The sequence below is a fragment of the Mixophyes fleayi genome, chromosome 6 (assembly GCF_038048845.1).
Source record: "Mixophyes fleayi isolate aMixFle1 chromosome 6, aMixFle1.hap1, whole genome shotgun sequence".
Classification (NCBI taxonomy): domain Eukaryota; kingdom Metazoa; phylum Chordata; class Amphibia; order Anura; family Limnodynastidae; genus Mixophyes; species Mixophyes fleayi.
In genome coordinates, this window is record NC_134407.1 from 163,002,684 (window position 1) to 163,025,626 (window position 22,943).

The 22,943-nt window shown below is 42.4% G+C and overlaps 1 protein-coding gene across 4 annotated transcripts in view; it reads left to right on the forward strand.

Annotated features, from left to right (window-relative positions):
• The window catches only part of COPZ2 (coat protein complex I subunit zeta 2), a 32,604-nt gene extending 11,390 nt beyond the window's left edge, over window positions 1-21,214 (forward strand). For 3 of the 4 annotated variants that reach the window (XM_075176990.1, XM_075176991.1, XM_075176994.1), the window contains 6 exons: window positions 5,565-5,646; window positions 7,573-7,664; window positions 8,622-8,677; window positions 16,105-16,182; window positions 19,556-19,607; window positions 20,810-21,214. In XM_075176990.1, coding sequence (XP_075033091.1) covers window positions 5,565-5,646; window positions 7,573-7,664; window positions 8,622-8,677; window positions 16,105-16,182; window positions 19,556-19,607; window positions 20,810-20,905 — 456 coding nt within the window. In that variant the 3' untranslated portion in view covers window positions 20,906-21,214. Of the gene's footprint in view, window positions 1-5,564; window positions 5,647-7,572; window positions 7,665-8,621; window positions 8,678-16,104; window positions 16,183-17,403; window positions 17,453-19,555; window positions 19,608-20,809 lie in introns of those variants that run through there. The other variant, XM_075176992.1, reaches the window with a different exon arrangement.
• The last annotated feature ends 1,729 nt before the right edge of the window (window positions 21,215-22,943 follow it).

A 22,943-nucleotide genomic window follows, 5' to 3' on the forward strand; every position in this document is an offset into this window, starting at 1 on the left:
ACAGCAGGGGCAGAGGAGAGTGACAGCAGGGGCAGAGGAGAGTGACAGCAGGGGCAGAGGAGTGAGAGGGATCGGGGCAAAGGAGGGTGACAGCAGGGGCAGAGGAGGGTGACAGCGGGGCAGAGAAGGGTGATAGCAGGGGCAGAGGAGAGTGGCAGAGGAGTGAGAGGGAACGTGACAGCAGGGCAGAGGAGGGTGACAGCAGTGGCAGAGGAGAGTGACAGCAAGGCAGAGGAGTGAGAGGGATCGGGGCAGAGGAGGGTGACAGCAGGGGCAGAGGAGGGTGACAGCAGGGGCAGAGGAGGGTGACAGCAGGGGCAGAGGAGGGTGACAGCAGGGGCAGAGGAGGGTGACAGCAGGGGCAGAGGAGGGTGACAGCAGGGGCAGAGGAGGGTGACAGCAGGGGCAGAGGAGGGTGACAGCAGGGGCAGAGGAGGGTGACAGCAGGGGCAGAGGAGGGTGACAGCAGGGGCAGAGGAGAGTGACAGCAGGGCAGAGGAGTGAGAGGGATCGGGGCAAAGGAGGGTGACAGCAGGGGCAGAGGAGGGTGACAGCGGGGCAGAGAAGGGTGATAGCAGGGGCAGAGGAGAGTGGCAGAGGAGTGAGAGGGAACGTGACAGCAGGGCAGAGGAGGGTGACAGCAGTGGCAGAGGAGAGTGACAGCAAGGCAGAGGAGTGAGAGGGATCGGGGCAGAGGAGGGTGACAGCAGGGGCAGAGGAGGGTGACAGCAGGGGCAGAGGAGGGTGACAGCAGGGGCAGAGGAGGGTGACAGCAGGGGCAGAGGAGGGTGACAGCAGGGGCAGAGGAGGGTGACAGCAGGGGCAGAGGAGGGTGACAGCAGGGGCAGAGGAGGGTGACAGCAGGGGCAGAGGAGGGTGACAGCAGGGGCAGAGGAGGGTGACAGCAGGGGCAGAGGAGAGTGACAGCAGGGGCAGAGGAGAGTGACAGCAGGGGCAGAGGAGAGTGACAGCAGGGCAGAGGAGTGAGAGGGATCGGGGCAAAGGAGGGTGACAGCAGGGGCAGAGGAGGGTGACAGCGGGGCAGAGAAGGGTGATAGCAGGGGCAGAGGAGAGTGGCAGAGGAGTGAGAGGGAACGTGACAGCAGGGCAGAGGAGGGTGACAGCAGTGGCAGAGGAGAGTGACAGCAAGGCAGAGGAGTGAGAGGGATCGGGGCAGAGGAGGGTGACAGCAGGGGCAGAGGAGGGTGACAGCAGGGGCAGAGGAGGGTGACAGCAGGGGCAGAGGAGGGTGACAGCAGGGTCAGAGGAGAGTGACAGCAGGGGCAGAGGAGAGTGACAGCAGGGGCAGAGGAGAGTGACAGCAGGGCAGAGGAGTGAGAGGGAGTGTGACAGCAGGGGCAGAGGAGTGTGACAGCAGGGGCAGAGGAGTGAGAGGGATCGGGGCAGAGGAGGGTGATAGCGGGGGCAGAGGAGAGTGACAGCGGGGCAGAGGAGTGAGAGGGATCGTGACAGCAGGGGCAGAGGAGTGTGACAGCAGGGGCAGAGGAGGGGCACAGCGAGGCAGAGGAGAGGGGCAGTGGAGGGGGACACAGCGTGAGAGGGGCAGTGGAGGGGGACACAGCGTGAGAGAGGGCAGAGGAGGAGGACAGCGTGAGAGAGGGCAGAGGAGGAGGACAGCGTGAGAGAGGGCAGAGGAGGGGACAGCGTGGCAGAGGGGACAGCGTGAGAGAGGGCAGAGGAGGGGGACAGCGTGAGAGAGGGCAGAGGAGGGGGACAGCGTGAGAGAGGGCAGAGGAGGGGGACAGCGTGAGAGAGGGCAGAGGAGGGGGACAGCGTGAGAGAGGGCAGAGGAGGGGGACAGCGTGAGAGAGGGCAGAGGAGGGGGACAGCGTGAGAGAGGGCAGAGGAGGGGGACAGCGTGAGAGAGGGCAGAGGAGGGGGACAGCGTGAGAGAGGGCAGAGGAGGGGGACAATGTGACAGAGGGCAGAGGAGGGGGACAGCGTGACAGAGGGCAGAGGGGGCAGTGTGAGAGAGGGCAGTGTGTCTGGATGCAGAGGGGGCAGTGTGTCTGGATGCAGAGGGGGCATTTTTGCATACAACTAAATAAGTATTTCTGTCCTGACCTAAATACTTATTACAATTTTTTGACCCAACTACTTCTAAAACAGGACTGCTCAATAATTATATTGGAGGGGTGCCTTGAAAAAATTTGGAGACTCTAAGGGTGCTGCAAACTGCAAAAGTTTGGGAACCACTGGTATAACCTGAATGTAATGAATTATTGACAAATTGTCAATTTTTAGAAAAAAATTTAAACAACTTTGCACCTGTTTTATTTTCTATTTCCTGGTAATTTGCTTTAGGCATAATGAAAATTGGTTGTTGGCGGGCTTAATATTACCTAGGAGCACGATAAACATACTCCTGCCAGTAATTTTGATGTTAAGTATCCTTAATACTTAGATATTTAAAAAGTGAATATACCAAAACCTACACAGCTACTGTAAACAAAAAGGGCCATTTAGCAACTGCCACAAATAATTATATGCAGATCATAGCAAACAGCTATATTGTCATGTGCAAGCTAATTGCTAGGCATGAAACTCCTACTAATAGCGTGACATGGCTCAGAGGAGCTGTTTAAATCAATGTGTTTGATTATGTTACACTCCTCTATTCTCCCCAGATGGTGCTGATAGATAAGAGCCCAGATCCATGGTTATGGACCAGCACCTTGTATGATTTACGGCAGGTCGCAAAAGGGAAGCCTTTGAAATATCTCCTTTAGGACAGTGATATTTAACACACCTCTGGGAAGTCTCAGATGTTTCAACTTTTGAGACAGGCTGAGGGGTTATATGTTAATGACAAATTCAAGCTGAATAGGGTCACAGGCGGGGGGGTGAGGGGTTGACACAGGAAAGTGTTACATCATATTTTCTCCAATATCATACTTACCGGAGGCATGTATGGTATGCAGATGAAGGGGAACGTTTGACCTGTTGTGTGGAAGCAAAATCATGTTTGTAAGCCACTCTGGGGGTAAATGTATCAAGCTGAGAGTTTTCCGGCAGGTTTGAAAAGTGGAGATGTTGTCTATAGCAACCAATCAGATTCTAGCTATCATTTTGTAGAATGTACTAAATAAATGATAGCTAGAATCTGATTTGTTTTTCAAACCCGCTGGAAAACTTTCAGCTTGATACATTTACTCCCTGGTGTAAAGTTAGAACAGTGTACTTAAAATCTGACTTAGAAGCTATTGTCCACAGGGGTCATAAAACCCTAATTTGCATTTACACAGACCTTTCAGTTCTGATATCACAGGAAGGGGAGCTGTGGGCCCTGCAGCATAGTTTTAAATTGCACTGTAACTCTAAGGCTTCGTTCACTTTTGGGAGTCAATCTGATATTGAAGAGTGTCCCAGTGCTTCTCCCAGCAACAGAACATTGATCATATCAATTCTGTGTTTGATCCTTTTTATTTTACAAGAAAGCATTGCATTATATATTTCTATGTCATTTGCTAATTATTTTTCTTAAGCATTGTGTAATATGTACTTTCCATATTTAATTACACTTAATAAGTTCAAGTCTCTGTGTTCTTACGAATTCACATGACAGTTTGGTCAAAATGCTACATAGCTGAAACAGAGGAGAACATTGTGGTTTATGTTAACTCTGATTAAGGTAAATTGTGTTAGATTAATTTTAAGGGAGAACCTAAGGCTTCATGAAGAAGAGTGTCAGCTCTTCACAAACAACCTTAGTGGTGGCATAATTGCTAAGGCAAAGCTTATGTGTGACATAGAAAGGGAAGTATTTAATCATTTTAGACAGACCAGGTGGTTGTTTTTGATTAACCCTTTGACACACACGTCACGCAGGCTCAGGTGAGTGCTGATCATGACACATTATAAATGAAAGTTTTCTAGTGATGTTTAGCAAATGAAAGCACCTTACTGATTGGAGTGGGGAAATTGTTTCCTCTGCACCAGTTTTCATATATAGCCTTCAATGTATGTAATATATACTCATTTATATTGTTTGTTCAGATGTGTGTTTATAGTCTACAGGGCTCATGTAGAATTAGATGTATGGTGTGATTTTGTTGCGTAAAATCTGCACTTCTGTACTGCGCATACACACAAAAAATGTGTATGCATATGTCCGTGTGCAGACTTGGTCACATACACTTACGACTCCTTACAATTAGAGAGGTGGATGGGGGGGAGGCGTGTAAGCCAATTACTGTAAGGACATGTTCATGTATCAGAGATGGAAGCAGCCGCAGCATGGCTCTTAACAGTATAAACAGTATAAAGAGAGGAAAATAATTCAATAATTGTAAATAAAACCAGTGTTACCCCCAACCCTAAAAGCTCCAGCACTCATAGCCTGGGTTGGTTGTGGACAGTACTGGGGATGAAGAGAATGGGGTCTCCCTGCAAAAGCCGCAAATATCTCCAGGCTATAACAGGCTAGGCTGGTCACATTATAATAGGGAAACCCGCAGCATGGGATCATAATGACACAGTCCTAGCATGTTCAGCAGGGGGATGAATTCAATAAGGGAATGGGGCCCATAAAAATAATGCAGGCCACCCCTCTTGGAAAAAGCAGATTAATGGTGAAAAGCACTGGGGTCCCTCCCAACACCCTTAGCTAGTGGATGTTGAGGTAATGGTGTTAAATAGTAAAATTATTTAAGAACTACAAATGCCAACATACCCATGGCTGCCACAGCATGCTGACGCTTGTAGAACTACAAGCGTCAGTATGCCCTGTCATCCAAGGCTTGCTGGGACCTATAATACAAAAAAAATACTGTTATAAAAAAGAAATAAAATAAAACATACTTTATTTAAAAACTGCTTTTTCCCTTGTTCAGCATTTTATTCACATAATTACACAGGGATGCTCGTCAATCTTTTGATCCAAAGGGAAGAAGAAGAAATAATCCATATGGACTACTCTCGACTCCTCCTTGACAGGCCAGGAGGTGTGTCAGCAACTAACTAAAACAGAGTACCTTCACTCTGATTGGTCAGAGCCTGAAAAAGCCTCTTTGATTGGATAGTTGTGGCTAGATTCCTCATGTCTAGCCACAATGAACCTTACTGTATCAATGATGTTAATTGTGTCAATGAACCTAAAGCACCAGTATGCTTGGTAGCCATTGTTATGCTGGCACTTGTAGTTGTACGAGCGTCAGCATTCCCAAGTAGTTTATAGCTGCCAGGGCTTTCTAGGACCTGTAGTGCCACATAAAAATACTTTTATTTTCCTATTCAATACTATTACCCCAACATCCCATGGCTAGGGGTTTTGGGAGGGCCCCAGTGCTTTCATCACAGAGTAGTCTTTTTCTCTGGGGTGGGGGTGAGCATTAGTTGCAACCAACCCAGGCTATGAGAGCTGGTGCCTAGATCGCTTTTTTTAAAAATTCTATTATTTAACTCTTCATGAGGCCCTATGTGTCTAGGTCTCTATGTTATATGTGCTCTTTGTACCTCTCTTCTACTTTTCATTAATTCATTCTCCTCTTTCTTCTCCAACTATTTCCCAATCCCTCACCACCCTCCCCCCCTTTTTTTTTTAGTATTATGATCATACATTCCCATCTTTGTTGGAGCAGAGAGAATTTGAGAGAAGGATTTTCTACAAGACTCAGAGATCTGAATGTAAGAGGCTAAGCATGCTCTGTCCTGACACCTACAACATAGACATCATTCCAACCATACTTACCTACTCTCTCGGAATTCTCACGCATTTTGGGTAGTTCTGGAGAGCAGCCCTTTCCACCAGATCCAGCCCACTTCCTAGTGAAGTGGGCAGCATGGGGGCTTGAATGAAACGATTCGCAGGGAATTGTGTCATTTTGACCTGACCCTTGCGGCACGATGACACAATTTCAGCATTTCACTGCAGGTGGTGGGGTCAAAATGGCACAAATTGCAGTGCCACGCCCCACTGCACTTGTCACTAGACCTCCCCTCTGGGATGTAGCTTACACTCATGTTGACATCTGTTATAAACACATAAATTACATTGAATAACACGTAAATTATATTTATTAAAATGTAAAAGATATATCATTACAAGAATTTATGGTTCTCAACAGTCCAAATTGGAAATTTGACTGCAAGAGAAGCTTAAGTATACCTCAGGTAAACAGGTATAGCCACTCCCACCAGTACAAGGCGCTGTCTAATCTGCTGCTGTTATAAGACAAGCTGAAATAAAACAGCAAAGCATGTCAGTAATGTTTGTGTATGTATCCTTAAGTATTGTTATTGTTTTTTGTGACAGTTTTACATTTGATGGGTCTTATATATGTCAGATTTAAGGTCTGATACTAAGTTAATACATATGGGTCCAAAAAAAGCGTACTTACGGCATACTTGCCAACCTCAGAGATCACTCCTTCCAGGAGATCTCCAAAGTTGGCTGTGTCTTGGGGGCGTGGTCATGCTAATCATGTCATTAGGCCCTGCCCTCTGCTATACAATATCAATTTTGGCCTATTATAGCAGGAGGCGGAGCCAGGATGACAAGTTTAGCGCCGTACCTACCAACTTCACCAACTCAGGGTTCGGGAGGTTGCCCTGCTCTCCAGGAGAGCTCCCAAAAATTTGGGAGTCTCCCGGATATTCCAGGAGAGTAGGCAACTATGATTTACGGTTATATGCTGATACATATGCATCCGAAGATGCATCCAGCTCTGCATCAGTAGCTTATGCGCCTGTTTACACTCATATACACTCATACATACAACCAGGTGATCAGCACAAGAGAAGTTATTTTAACATTTGCTATTAGGTTTGATTTAAATAACATATCTATAATCCAGCACATACAGGGCCGGATTAACCCGAGGTCTAACTGGGCTATAGCCCAGGGGCCTCAGGCATCCAGGGGGCCCTTCAAAGTCCTCAGCAGCATTATTGATCAGTCCGGGGGCGCCCCCAGCCCGATCAATGCTGCTGAGCAGTGTCAGTGCAGTCATCCGTCCCCGGCGCTCAGTAATCTGCTTACTGGGGAGATCTCCTCAGTAAGGAGCTTACAGCGCGTCATGGAAAGAGGACTGCACAGACAGGTAAGTGCTTGGGGGGGCCTCGCGGGGGGCGGCGGGCGCCTCACATTGGGGGCCTCACGGGGGAATGGAGGCCCCCTTAGCCCAGGGGCCTCCATTCCCTTAATCCGGCCCTGAGCACATATAATATTCCTTATCGCATACGGCTACTGACAGGCCCATATATATCTCTGTGCGAGACTGCACCACTGTACTCGGCCTACGTTCCCTCCCCTGTCCCGTCTCTCCGGTCGTAAGCAGGCACAAGTGTCAGATGCCAGCAAAATACGCATATGCGTGTAACATGTTTTGTGGTAATGCGCAGTACAAATATGAAAATTATACGCTATGTAAGCAGGCGAACATCCACTCATTCCTAAAGAATTTAACACACAGGTATCAGAGTGATTTATCCCATGACTGGATATATACCCTCTCTCCAGATTTGCATAGCATTGCTTCTCCAATTGTGTTTTGTCTGGGAATCAGTATTTGTCACCATTAGTTCACTACTGTGTCTGTCTGTGTTCCTCAGGTGAAGTGTTACTTGTGGACGGAGTGACTGTACTCTCCCAACGTTTATCTGATGTCATATGCTACATTATTGGAGGGCCTGATGAGAATGAGGTAAAATGCAAAGATTGCATCTTGTCACTCATTGGATGCTTGTAGGTATTTTCAAAGATTAGTAAACCCAAAATGCTAGTGCACATAAAAGAAGTACACTTGTATATGAAAAGCTTGGAGAGATAAGATATTTGAGGTTTCTATTAGTATATACAATAGTCACAAATTTTGTGGGACTATCCCAATTGTGTTGTCCAAAAAGCATGGGACTTAACCTTGTAGTGATAGGACTTGCCAAATAAGGGTGTGGTTTGAGCAAATCAACATGGCCTTGACTTATTGGGTCATGGTCAAATTTGTCACAATTTTGTGTTTTGAAATGTTGGGCTGTTCATGAGAGGAGGCAGTAATACTCTTTATTATACTTCAGGTAAACTAAGATATCCATACATTTCAAAGTACCAGTGTGTTATGGGACCTGGCTGAATGCATGTTAAAGTGCACGTCTCCTGCCATACCTACCAACATTCTGGACAGGTCATGTGGCCATGTTCTTGAGGGCATACCTAGCGTCTCTACTCTCCTCTCCTCCAAACACCTCCATTGCCGTGCACACCAATGAGCACGCAGTATGAGTGTGTCATGCATACAATACCTCCCAAATTTTCTACCCACAGGACAAAGCTGTCCGATCTGAATGCAGGACAGAACCCTCAAATCGGTACTGTCCCGCCTGAATCGGGACGGTTGGGTGGTATGTCATACACACAATGGAGATAGCCATTTTGTGGGCTACAAAAGTATGCAGATTATCAGTTCATTAGGGACCAGTGTCTAATAAATATTGGTCATGGACTGCGTCAGTGATGTCATTAGTCCCTGGTAATCTGATAGGTGCCTGAATATTTATTTGGCTCACAGAGTGCATAAGAGCTACAGTCGCTTAAAGCATTACCAAGCTTATGTATTATTTCCCTTTAAATGTGTCAGTATGATAATTGTAGTGTCTACCTGCAGCTGATGCTTCTCTCTGCACTCACATGTATATGTGAAACCCTGTGTCACATGCTGCGGTGAGTTGAACATATATACATACATGTGCATGGAATGTCTCCTCTTACCTGTGCCCACTCCTTCCTATAACCCATACACACTTCACTAGGAATCTGCACAGTCATGTATTAGCCAGCACTCTTTGGCTAAAGTTAATATCATTTTCTAATACAATATATTATGTTTTATAATATGTTTTGCAGTATGTTATCAGGACAGTGGTTAGGGGCTATAAAAATCTAATTAGTAGAAATATTTGAATTAGAAGTAAAGGGGACAGTACAAATAGCCCAGAGGTCCCATAGGAACCTTGCACTATGTGTTTCTGCGTTATGTTTCTCTAATACTAAAGAATCTCTTTGCTCATGTTTGCTCGCACCTCCTGGTTTTGTGCATAGAAACACAAAGGGCCTGATTCATTAAGAATCTTAACTTGAGAAACTTCTTATTTCAGTCTCCTGGACAAAAACCATGTTACAATGCAAGGGGTGCAAATTAGTATTCTGTTTTGCACATAAGTTAAATACTTCCTGTTTTTTCATGTAGTACACAAATACTTGATAGCTTATTTGTACACTGAAATTTAAAGTTGATATTTGTGTGTTACATGAAAAAACAGGCAGTATTTAACTTATGTTCAAAACAGAATACTAATTTGCACCCCTTGCATTGTAACATGGTTTTGTCCAGGAGACTGAAATAAGAAGTTTTCAAGTTAAGATCCTTAATGAATCAGGCCCAATGTGGCTAATTTATTCTGCACCAAAGAGTAAATAATGTCGACATTAGCCAGGCATAACATATACATTGCTGCTCCAGTGGAATTAAATCTAGGTGCTCCGTGTGAATGCTAGGCTCACATAATTTAGGCCATCACTCCCAATTCCCCAAGATTTGCATGTAATAGAATGTGTTTCATTGGCACTTCTACTTTCTTCTTGTGTGGTTCTTAATAGCATGTATTTAAACTATAACTGCAGACATTGTTATTTAGTTCACATGCCCTATTGGATAATCTGATGATTTGCTAAGAATTTTCTTGTTGCTTTCTGGTGTAAAACTAGGGGGGTATATTTACTAAACTGCAGTTTTGAAAAGGTGGAAATGTTGCCTGTAGCAACCAATTAGATTCTAGCTGTCATTTTGTAGAATGTACTAAATAAATGACAGCTAGAATCTGATTGGTTGCTATAGGCAACATCTCCACTTTTTCAAACCCGCAGCTTGATAAATTTACCCCAAAGTCTTCTGATTAAAAAAAAAAAAGGTAGGATGTGTGTGTACATAGATGACTGATATTGATGTCGGAATGTGACCAGCCCAAAAAGAACATCCTAATTTATGTATTTAACGTAAAAAAAATGTTTTTGTTTTTTTAAAAACATATTTTTATTAATGATTATAGTATTATGAGTTCCTAATATTTTTTATATTTTTTTTCACGCGTTCTGATGGGACATGATATTAGACATATCTATGTCCATATCCTGCAGTGTTAACATGTGACAAGTACTGCTAATGCAGAACGTACTTATACCCAGATACAGATGGAAACGTATCTTGAGATCATCTTGTATCTGAATACGAGCACACGTATGCTAATGTTTCACGCTTATTTTAAAAATGCATCTTGCGTGCAGGTTGCTTTCAAAGTTGGATCAGGCCCTCTAATTCCGTCATGTCTTATATAACGTGAATGGCATGGTTTGTAACTATGGGAAGAATCATGGAAAAGTTGGGGTTTTTTTTGCCAAAGGTCCCAGTCTTAACCTGTGCAATGCATTTAAAATAAAGCAATATTCATTTCACAATACTACTAAAGTCCTATCTGTGAAATATAGCAAGCAAGTTAGTACAGTATACAAAGCAGTTTACTTATCAGTTAAACAAACATTGTGGGAGAGATTCAATTAGCTACAAATGGCTGTAGTGTTTCTGCGCACAAAACCGGGTATTATGGTACAGAAAACATTGCTTATTTTTTAGCAAAAATGAGTGAACATTTTTGCCAGAAAAATCCTGTGGAAACACATAGGGGGAATTCAATTGACCGCGTTACTGCCTAAAGTAACTCAGACTGCACTCTTATTATAGTTAATTCGGTAAGTTTAACCTGGATTTCTGCTCTCAGCTCCCTGAGAAATCAGCGTTAAACATTACTGTACTAGCGGTAATAATCTGCACCATTACCGTAGTAACAGTAATAGTGCGCAGGCCGGGTTACTTTTAGCAGTTATGCGGCCAATTGAATTCCCCCCATAGTTCGAGGTTCCTTCAGGACCTTGCGGCTACTTGAATCTCCCCCATAGGAAAACGAAAATGTGGTCTAGTCATGAATAAATAAAATACTCTGGTTACATTTATGAAGTAAAAATATTTAGCACATGTAGAAAAGAAATATTGCCTGGTTCTAAAAGTAACAAAACCAATGATAAGCAATACTGATGCAAGCATTAATTAATATAAACCGGGAAACCTGTGGCTTAATTTAATTTACGTGGCATAGCAGACCACTTGGATACTAGCAGAGTGGAGCATGAGTGCAATTTGTAGCATCCATGACATTTGGGATCCCAGCAATTTGGTAAATTGATCAGTGAATCTCACCCTGTCTACTTATAGTGACCTACAATCCCATTCACACTGCTTATAAAAGCCAGGTTTTTGCCGGGCTAAGTGTGAAAAGTGGTCAGTGCAAAATCCCAGGTCTGATGACCCAGGAATTAGACCAGGGACTTTTACAGGGTCATTCCTGTGTCAGTCCCGGTTCGCCTGCAGTGTGAACCTTTTTTTCAACCCGGGTCTCACAGAAAGAAGCTGATTGGGGGGAATAGGGACGCTGGAGGATGATGTCATTGCAATGCTGCAGAGAAGAGAGATGGGAGAAAGCATGGTACACTGTCTTATTAATGTTTGTTCCCAATTGTAAAGCGCTACGGAATTTGCTGGCGCTATATAAATAAATGATGATGATGATGATACACTGGCTAGAGGAAGAGTTGCGGGAGCTGCTGGCGATTAGAGGAGAGGAGGAAATCATAAAACACATCACAGAACTGTAAAGGATGCAACAGTGTACTTTAATATAGCAAAAATACTAACACAGCGTGGGATAAAGCGCAGCCAGCAGCAGGTGGTAAATAAATTAAAGTCACTTCGAAAATAATACTCCAAAGTGCATGTCCACAACCGGAGAAAGAGTGGTGCTGCCCGCATGGAATGGCAATTTTATGATCCATGTAACGTGGTGTTCGACAACTCTGCCCTGGCAAATCCCATCGCATTTCATTATCAAGCTGCCGTGATGCTCACAGTCCAACAGCTGACAGCAGTCAGTCAAGCGTGCCATCACTGATGATTAGAGATGATTCGCTGGAAGAACATGGTGATTTGGAGTGTTTAAATGTGAACGAAGAAACCATTAATATGTCGGCAGAGGAATTGGCAGGCTCACAACCTTTGCCAACGGCACAACCTTCACCAGAGACCCAAGCGTTGCAAGAGATACAACCGTTGCTAGCGACACAACCTTCGCCATCGATACAGACGCCGACGTTACGTTCAAACAGTAAGTTTAATTTTAACATTTTTAAAGTAAATGAAATAAATATATGAAAGTTTAACATTACTAAACTGAAATTAAACAAAACTACAAACCTTCAAACTAAATGTAAAAACATATTAAAACATGAACACGTTTATGTTGCAGCGTGAAGCTAGTGTGCAGGAGGGAGGAGGCCTCAAGCACATATCCGCTTACAACACTGCTATTTAATTTTGCAGCAATATTCATTCATTCTCAGTGGCCCTAATGTATTCCCTTTCTTTTCCCCATTTGTAGTTTACAATGTTCCTAAAAGGAAGAAGAAGATAAATAAATGGATCAAGTAACAAAAGCCATGAGCATAGTTATGGTAGAAGAGCTCAAGGAAATGGATATGACTATGGCAGCCCAAGAAGACGCATGTCTGCAACGCTTCATGGATAATGAGCGTGAGTTGCAGGACTCTTTCATTACGCAAGTAAAGCAGGAGTGGACTCTCAGGGAAAACAGAGAATTTATGATGGCTTACCTAGATCGCCTGATGCCAAGCCTGCAAGGACCTGCACAACCTCAATCACACTCTCCATAACACATTGAGGGCCCTTACCCTTTATATAACAGAGGGCAACAAATATTTACCCCTAACTCAGGTACGCCACTAAACACCCCACATCATCCTCCACAAATGACTCCAGATAGCCCTGAGTACCCGGCTACTCCACATAACCCTGAGTATTCGTCTACTACACTTAAGCCTGAGTACCCACTCCCCATAACCCAGAGTACCTGGCTACTCCACATAACCCAGAGTACCTACTCCCCATAACCCAGAGTACCTGGATACTCCCCATAACCCAGAGTACCTGGATACTCCCCATAACCCTGATTACCCACTCCACATAACCCAGAGTACCCACTCCCCATAACCCAGAGTACCTGGATACTCCACATAACCCCGAGTACCCACTCCACATAACCCAGAGTACCCATTCCCCATAACCCAGAGTACTTGGATACTCCACATAACCCAGAGTACCCGACTACTCCACATAACCCTGAGTACCCACATTACCGTCAGTTATAGGTAATGAAAGTATGTACAGTACAGTTATAATGTTTGACTGTGTTTAAGCCTAAAATATTTTAAATGTTTTCTATATTTAAAATGTTTATAATGTAAGCACTTAAAAAACTTGAAAAAGTTTTATCTTGCACTACTGTATTGGCACATGTGTGTCTAAACTGTATATTTGTATATATTTTTTTTGTAAATGCTATAATATACAGACCTTTGTGAAGACACACACACTTTTTGATTTATATTGGTACATATAACATAATATTACCCTTTACAAAAGTATTTGACACTTTGAATAAAAATATTTTGTTCAGGTAACCCATTGTCTGCTCTACTTGATTATTGATGACAGATTGGCGGTACGAATGAGTTCTGCAGAGGTATTTGTACGTTCTCCCTCATAAGTCCTGTACGTTCCACTCTGGTAGAAACTGCTCTTTCTGTATTTCACAAATATTGTGTAAAATACATCCAGCAGCGACTACATGGGGAACAATTTTGGTATCAATGTCCTTGCGCTTCAATAAACACTGCCAACATCCTTTCAATCATCCACAGACATTTTCTACCGCCATCCGAGCTGAGCTGAGGGTATGGGTGAAGCGAATTTGTTCCGCAGACAGTTGATGTTGCTGTGTGAAGCCCCTCATCAACCATCGCTGCGAAGGGCAAGCTGCATCCCCGATTATGTGTACGGGGATCTCCACACCATTCACAAACTTTGATTTCTGTAAAGAAATACACCAGATTCAATTTCTGTAGTGCTTTACAGAGAGCATTGGATCTTTGACAATAATCACTACACCTATATATCTTGCAATCTATAATGTCTAGCTCCCAAAAAAAACAAACAAACATATACACGATACGCAAATATTGGTTACAGAACACAATACACTGGCTGGTATATGTTTTAATTGTATTTGTAAAGTGGAACATCTACAGATGGACAGGGACAGTAAACAAATAGCAAAAAAATACATGAATGTAATACTAGCTGAGGAAAATATAAAAAAATATATAGATATTTACCTCTCTAGGGAACAACCAGACATCTTGTCTGTCCTCTGCAATCTGGTACAGATCTGAATTGGCCAGAACTCTGGAGTCATGGGAACGTCCAGGCCAGCCAATACAGACATCTGTGAAACTAAAAATAAAATATATTTACCTTTGTTTTACAATACACATCATAGGACACAGTCACATTACAATAAAAAATAATGCTTACCAATAGTTGTGGTCCACTACAGCCTGCAGAATGATGGAATGCCAGCCTGTCCGGTTGTAGTAATCCGCAGGGTTGTCAGTGGGGGCAATGATAGGGATGTGTGTCCCGTTGATTGCTCCACCACACTGTGCATATCCATGTCGCAGGAATCCAGTGATGGTGTCATCCAGTCCCTGTCCTTCAGGTAAGGAGATGAAGCGATGATAAAGGGCTTCCAGCAATGCCTTGGTGACTTCATGCACTAGATGCACTAAACTGTGGATATCCCCACTCCAAACAAGGAGATTGTGCGGAATTCGTCAGGGGTAGCATAACACCACAACACAATTGCTAGCCTCCTACTTGGTGTAATGGGCTTTCTTAAGTTTGTGGTCTGTCTAGAAAGTGCTGGGGTGATAAGGTCCAGTACATACTGAAATGTCCCACGTGACATACGAAAGTGTGCAATCCACTGCTGTTCCTCAAAAGATTCCACAGTAGACCAGAAAGCTTCTCCGTGCCTGCGTTCTCTGGCACACAATGTTCGGTCAGTTGCAGCACTGAATCTCAATATGGAGGAAATGCTGGCCCTGAGAAAAGCTCTCCTCCTGTGTATATACAGACGCCAAGTATTCTCCCTCTGTGCCAAAAATTGCGCCTTTCTTTCGAAATTGCGGGCTCTCTCCCTAAAAACCCTACATTTAGTTACACCTATCCTTTATCTCTCACTGTTTGCTTTGCATTCTCTTGAATTTAGCGAGACACAACATAAACATCAGTTGATGAATTATTGTCTGAAACAAATTTAACCTGCTGCTTTAAAGAAAAGGATAGATAGATGGATAGATAGATAGATCGATAGATATGCTAATCGCTCACATCCTCTCTTCCCCTGTTAGTCCCACCCTATTTGTGTCTCCCCCTTTCCTTTAGGATGTAAGCTCTCATGAGCAGGTCCCTCTTTCCTTGTGTGCTCCTTCTAATATTCCATCACCCTCTGTACCTCTTGGCCTGCTGCCCTAGCCCTGTTTTATTAAGCTTCGGCCTACTTCTCTCTGATTTCTACCATCACTTTCACTCATTGTCCCAGAAATAATTTGATTTGCATTACGTGTGTGTGTGTGTGTGTGTATATATTTTTGTTCTTTTTGTATCATGTTGTGTCATGTGTCACTGTTTTCTGTATATGTCATGTACGGCGCTGCGGAGCCTTTGTGGCGCCTTATAAATTAAAGATAATAATAATAATGATAATAATAATAATCCTCTTTCAGTGTAGCCAGTCCCATAGCTGTCAGCAGTTGTCGAAAGAGGAAACACCAATGGTTTTCTGTCATCCAGCACCTCTTATCACAGGGAACTGAAAATACTATAACCCTAGCCAAAGGTTGTAGAAAATGTTAGCAAATCATTTCTATATTATCAATTAGGGTATGAGCTAAAAATAAATATTGATAATCTCTCTTATCCAATAAACCCAGTCAACTGAGCCTGTGTTTTTGGCCCCTCTTGATGTCTCACCTGTACATGTGTCTAAATGTTCTTTTGTGCATTAATATCACCTGCGATGGACATACTAAGTTTGTGACAACATTTCTCCATTTTTCTACTACAGGAAACACGCTGACAGGAGCTCGTTGCTGGAAAATATGGACACAGCGTTTCTGATACTTGATGAGATAATAGATCAGGGGTGAGGTGGCCAAGTGGTCAGTTATTACTGTCAAAATAATTAACAACAAACCTACAGGCATCCACCATAGCAAAATCAAATCTACCTAGTGCCAAGGATCGAAGAGCATCACAGTAATAACATTATTGATCTTATAGAGGAATAAGAATCTAATGCTGGTTCAGCGCCCCACGTCTCTGGAAAAAGAAAACTATAATGGGACCTGAGTCCTGCTCAAACCATGCACCTATGCTCCAGGTTATTTTAAATGTCCCTGATGAGCCCCTGTCCTACTCACAATTCATTAGCAACCATTCTAGACAATTTTTGAGTTAACATTTTCATTAGTATCCCATCAGTTTTAGCCAACATAAGACAACACATCACAATAACAAACATCATGTTTTCTATCTAGGGTAATTGTAGTATTCAGTTCTATTTTATTTCATGCTAAACTGTACATAGTAAAATGATACTTTGATTGTAGCCAAACCCCTGTCTGCACACAAGCTAATTAAATGCAAGGTTCAATAGGCCAATTCATGTACACAAACGCTCTGTCTCTCCATCTTAAAAGCATAGCAATTAAAAGAGTGGTAGCTTAATTTAGTACAAGCATTTCTAGTAAGTGCTTTCATGAATTAGTAAAGTATTTTGATTCCCACATCTGGAACAGGCAGCGTTCTGGGCTCTGTTCACTCCACAGACTGAACTGGCTGCAAACTGCAGGGATATCCCAGCACTCGCTATACTGGGAGCTGCTGGTCACTGGACATTCTGCCAGGCTCCTGAGCAGACACCCATACTGGGGAGGTTATTTCCCAGGCAGATTTTGAGTTAAATGCAAAATTACACCTGTACAAACAATGTTGCAATGATAGGACTGTAAGGGGGGTATTCAATTGTTTCTTTTAACGCGCTAAAACAAAAAAAAACGAGCGCTCTAAAAATATTACCGTTAATACGGTAATTACTCGCTAAATTTCATCTCGCAGCTCCCTGAGCAGCGAGCTGAAATTCAGCCCGCTGGCAGCGAGTAAGTACCGTATTAACTGTTTACGCGCGCAAAATTACCGTATAATATGAAGTTTTTTTAGAGCGCTCGTTTTTTTTTGTTTTAACGCGTTAAAAGAAACAATTGAATACCCCCCTAAATGTTATTTTTATTGCTTGCAAGGAAAATCCTGCCTGCCTTTGTAGGTAAATTAAGTAGGCAAATTCTGGACTGCTTTATTTTTACAGTGTGATTTAAGAGTTTAGGACGTGCCCCCTACCATCTGTAAAACTGTCCGCACAGTTTAAAACTGCCCACCCCTGCAGAACAACATGGATTTGCCAAGGTACAAAACTGCTCCTTCCAGCTAGACTCTATGAGGCTCATAATCTGTTCAGCTCCTTTGGTGTAAAATGCTGCGTTTCAGAAGGACTGGAGAAAGAAGCGTTTCTAACGCTCTCCGCAGATCCTTAGATAGAGTAGTCTCCTTAAAGAGAAGAGCAAGAAGTTTGTTTGGAAGCTGGTGCACTATATATATACCATTACATTTTCCATGAATAATATTTATCTTTGCGGAAAGTCTTTGTAATAATAACATGTAACTTTAAAATAATAATACTCAGATTACAAAACAGCTCAATATGTGAAAAAAACAATGTACATGTGATCATCATCATCTATTTATATAGCGCCACTGATTCCACAGCGCTGTACAGAGAACTCATTCACATCAGTCCCTGCCCCATTAGAGCATACAGTCTAAATGCCCTAACACACACACACATAGACAGAGAGGGAGAGACGGGTCAATTTGTTAGCAGCCAATTAACCTACTAGTATGTTTTTGATTAGCTATCCTGTATAGTTAGTTTTATGTCATTTTGGGTAAAGTATAACTTTCCCTCAACCCAAATGACAAATGAGTATAGCTGGTAGACTTTTATATCGTTTTCACGCTCTACCCCTTAAGATTCAAGCTGCAATTGTATGCAGAGTGCATTGCTACCTACCTGTTATATGCTTCACACTTACTGTGGGTTTAATGGAGCTATTACGTAATAACTAAGAGCAATCTCTTTCAATTAGTAGGACCGAGGTACAGCTAGCAGAAACACAGACGCGCGTTTGGCTAGTAAGTACTTTATCAAAGGCAAAAGTCTTTGCCTTTAACAAAGCACTCACTAGCGAAACGCACATTTTTTCTTCACATATTTCACTGTTTTTTAATCTGAATATTATTTTAATAAAATGTATTAAAAGTAAAATTTTATTATTACAAATATTTTCTACAAAGATAAATATTTATTCATAGAAAATGTAAATGTACTGGTGTACCAGTTTCCAAACAAGCTTCTTGCTCTTCTCTTTAATGTTACTTTAAAGTTTTTGGGTGCACCCCAAAGGAGTATAAATATAAATGATTAAATATTTATAAATAATCTCTCTGGAATTACCGTGAATATAACTCCTAACAATTGGTGCGACAGGCAAAACTCTTTTTTTTTTCTCTTCTTAGATAGTGTAGTCTCCATCAGGCAATGGCCCAATGCTGTAGCATCTGTGGCCCCAAAATAGTTACAATGAGCCCAGAGATAAAGGTATATATTTTATTTTCAGTATGAATGGGTGGATTCATTTGGGATACATAGCTTTCATATTGCAACTGGGTGCCTGAGACCCAAAAAAACCTGGAACCATAGGCTGCTAACTAAGTCTCCTATTTGTCCTTCTGAGAATAGCGTTTCTTAACAGGACTTAGATAGGCATTGTGCAATCTGGCAAGTGATTAACAACATCATCATTATGTTTTTACCTCCACCGATGTACTTATCTGGGGCAAATGGGGATACGATAATCCAATACAATACTCCTCTAAGAAGTACAATACCTTTGTTCTTTTTTTTTTATTATTCTATTTTTATTATTTATTTAATTTTTTAAGCAACAAACACATGCATAGTGGTCATTAAGTCAAAACACATAAGATTGCAAATACGTGACAATTTAAAACCATTTAGTGCAGTGTTGGTTAACCTGTAACATGCCAGGTGTTGTGCAACTACAAGTCCCAGCATGCTTTGCCAATATATAACAGGTTATTGCTGGAAGGGCATGCTGGGACTTGTAGTTTCACAATACCTGGAGTGTCACAGGTTAGCCAACACTGATTTAGTGGCTGAATCAATGCAAGTAGTGAGAGTGTCATGTGCCTGAAAGGATGTTGGTATATACAAGAATGGGAATTATGTTTATGGGGGATGAGGTAAGACATGGGTGTGTAGAACCCTGATTTGGAGTCTCTGGTGTATAGTAGAGCAGAATATCATTTTAATTGCTTTTTCTGTATAGAGGAGTTAGTTTATATGTCAGGTGTCATCTTCTTTGGATGTTGTTTTTCAGTGTCATTTTGGAGTGTGAATCCCAGCAAGTCATTCAAAGACTCAGCTTCAAGGTAATAAAGAGTGACCCCTTCATGTTGTTTTTGTCAACAGTCCAGATATTACTTTACTCATAGTACCCAACTCCTGTTCTCCCACCTCAGTCTTACAGTGAGGCTGTCATGAAAACTATAACATTGTTAGTACAGCCTGAGTAACAGCCTAATTGTAATGTTACCACACATACCACAAAGTCAGCTGTAAAATTGTGTCCCGTCGTCTCTATGCCATAAATGCAATAGGCATTACTTATATAAGCTGTTTGTTTCAGCAGAAATTCCTGTGACCCTGTGATCATTCTGAGCCAATGTACTGAAAGCTGGCAGCATGATGATGTAACAGAATGTTTCTCAGAAGCACAGTGAGCATGCTCCTGCCAGTACAAAGTGCTGCTCACGCTCTCGTTGAATATTCATACCTGCACAAAATATGGCTTCCTACAAGGGGAAATGTAAAATATCTGTTTAATGTGCAGTTGTGTGTAGGTGACAAACCTGCTTTAATCTGGCTCTCCTTTCTCCACACTACATGCTTCTTTCTTCCTGTTATTTTATGTGGTATCACTCCACCTACTACCCTATGTTTCCCTGGAGACCTTACTAATCCACTATCAGTCCGCTTCATTTAGTCTAGGGACAAATCGCTCATGTTGCCCTGCCTCCTTCCTTATTTATTATAGAACTCAGCCATGTACATCAGGATTTCCAGTTCTTGAATACTTTATTATTATACTGAGTTTAAGCACTAAGACAAGCCACAAGTGCTTGGTTTTGTGTTATTTTTTATGTATCATGCTAATTTATTTAGTATGTTTTGGTGCACCAGGGCTGTCTATTGAGTTATGAAGTGCCCTTCTATGCTGCAGGTTACACCAAAATCACACCCAGCTCGGAGAATGTGGTGATACGTTTCCCAGTAGGCCATGCCCCTTTTGGTTGTAGGAGATGAGAATGTTTTGGCAGATATGAATCCTGTGTTTGACCCTGCAACATTAAAGTGTTTTTTTTCTCTGTTAGGGAGTTCTATACTAAAAGTTAAATAGTGAAGCTTAGCTATCTTTGCCAATTTGCCATATATGGAGGTATTATCATGTATTCTTACTACCATCCTATGGTTTTCTAATTACTCCCTGCATTTCTTCCTGTGTGACCCATCCCAAATCACCCCCTAAAACAAAACACCCAGTCACATTGAAAATGGTCTCTTTTCATTACAGACAATTTCAGAACCAGCATTTGGCTTTGTGCTGTTTGATTACATCACAGGCAGCAGTGAACAGAGAGAATCCCAAAAACAAACTGTGATGGAGTGAAAGTGGGGACTTAACCCAAAGTGAAGGCAAGAAGTCATGTGACCCATAACGCCTGCTTTCTGCAGTGCTTCTACTGTGACAGCTGCTTCTGTTTGTAGAACATGGTCAAGTTCCGATAAGAATATATGTATAATATGAGGAAGTAGTATTTTTTTCACAGATGATGGAGGATACACTAATTTCTCTCTCTTATTTTGCAATGAAATAAATTACATTGTACATTTAAAAATATTTACAGTGTAAGTTTACTTACCTGATTTATTTCGACATTTAATTTACAAAATAAATGGACACAATGATTGTAAAGTGCAGTCTGTTTCACAGTACTTCTGATTGTCCACAGGAAATCCCCAAACATTTTAGCAATAGTAGTCGGAATTCACGGAGTCACATTTACTTATTGCATGTATTACCGTATTTCCCCATGTATAAGACGCACCTTTTTTCCAAAAATTTTGGGTCTAAACCCTGGGTGCGTCTTATACAGGGATAGCGGGGATGCAGGGGGGGGATCAGCGTTACAGTGGCAGTGGGGGGGGGGGGGGGACGAGGGGGAGCGGGGCAGCGTTACAGTGACAGCGGAGATCCAGGAGGAGGGGGCCAGGCACAGTGACAGCGGGGATCACGGAGGAGGGGGCCAGGCACAGTGACAGCGGGGATCACGGAGGAGGGGGCCAGGCACAGTGGCAGCGGGGATCACGGAGGAGGGGGACAGGCACAGTGGCAGAGGGGATCCAGGAGGAGGGGCACAGAGGTACAGTGGCAGCCGGGGGGGGGGCGATTGCAGGGAGAGTGTGCTGCCCGGCTGCTCTGATCACAATCAGCCGGCCATTACACTCTCCCTGCCTTTTTTGACAACTACCGTAATATTTATTTTTTTTCACATTTTGGGGCCAAAATTAAGGTGCGTCTTATACATGGGAGCGCCTTATACATGGGGAAATACAGTACTTAAATAAACATCCATAAAATGCATTTGTCAACAACCATTCCCATTTTAATCTGTGGATCCATTCACATAAACATGGATCTGCGAACAATTCAACAATTGTTACATCTTTCTGTGAGCGATTGCGCTAAATGTCTTATCTTAAATTATGAGTAATCCTGTAGCACCATCTACTGTTCATTTTCGGAACTACAATTCATCAAATGCACTAAAAATTTGACTTGAAACAACGGAACTTTATATTAACCCAGCCATTCTAGTTCTGGAGTTCTGTCATTTTAAAAATAACAAAAGTTAATATAATAAAAAGTGACAAAAGTAAGTGTTTTAGCAATATTAAATATGCTGCGTTGAAAATAATTATTATTCATAATAATTCCATAATTCATCCAGCCATGATGAACATATAAACAGTTAGTTAGCATGTCATAATAGTAATAATAATAATCTTGAAATTGTAAAAAAAAAAAAAACTGAAAAAAAAAAATTTCATTGCAAACAGGACTAATAATGTATTTCTAATAAAGCTGTAAGATAAAAGGAATTCCTCTAAGCTTAGCGTGTTTTACTGATGCTTTTAATGTATAAAATGGCAAGTGAATCGGTGCCCCATGGTCCACCTTATTGCCCTCTCTCCTCTAGTTTGTCCTCACACTTCTTGCCTTATCCCCGTCTTCCTACAATTTGTTGCCCCTTGAACCCTGGTGAATGAGACAGCCACAGTATGAAGTCATCTCCGTACTGTGCATCTCCAATAACAGTGTAGGTGAATGAAACATGCAGCACAATGTATATGAGAGATGACAGTGTCTGGAGTCCCCCAAGCCGACAAATGTTGTCCAAAAGAAAGGAAAAATAAAAACAAACTACAGTACCACATAGGACCACCATGTTGAGGAGCCCTCCCATTCACATGGTATGTTTAATTTACAATTTCAGTAGGTTTGGCAGTGGGCAGGATTAATATATACCACATTCAATATTGTATAATGTGTTCTGTATATTATAGTTATATATGCATATATATCAAAAATGGGATCTGACATTTGACAAAGTGTAATGGGGCCTAAGAAAGTCAAGTGTTTGCTG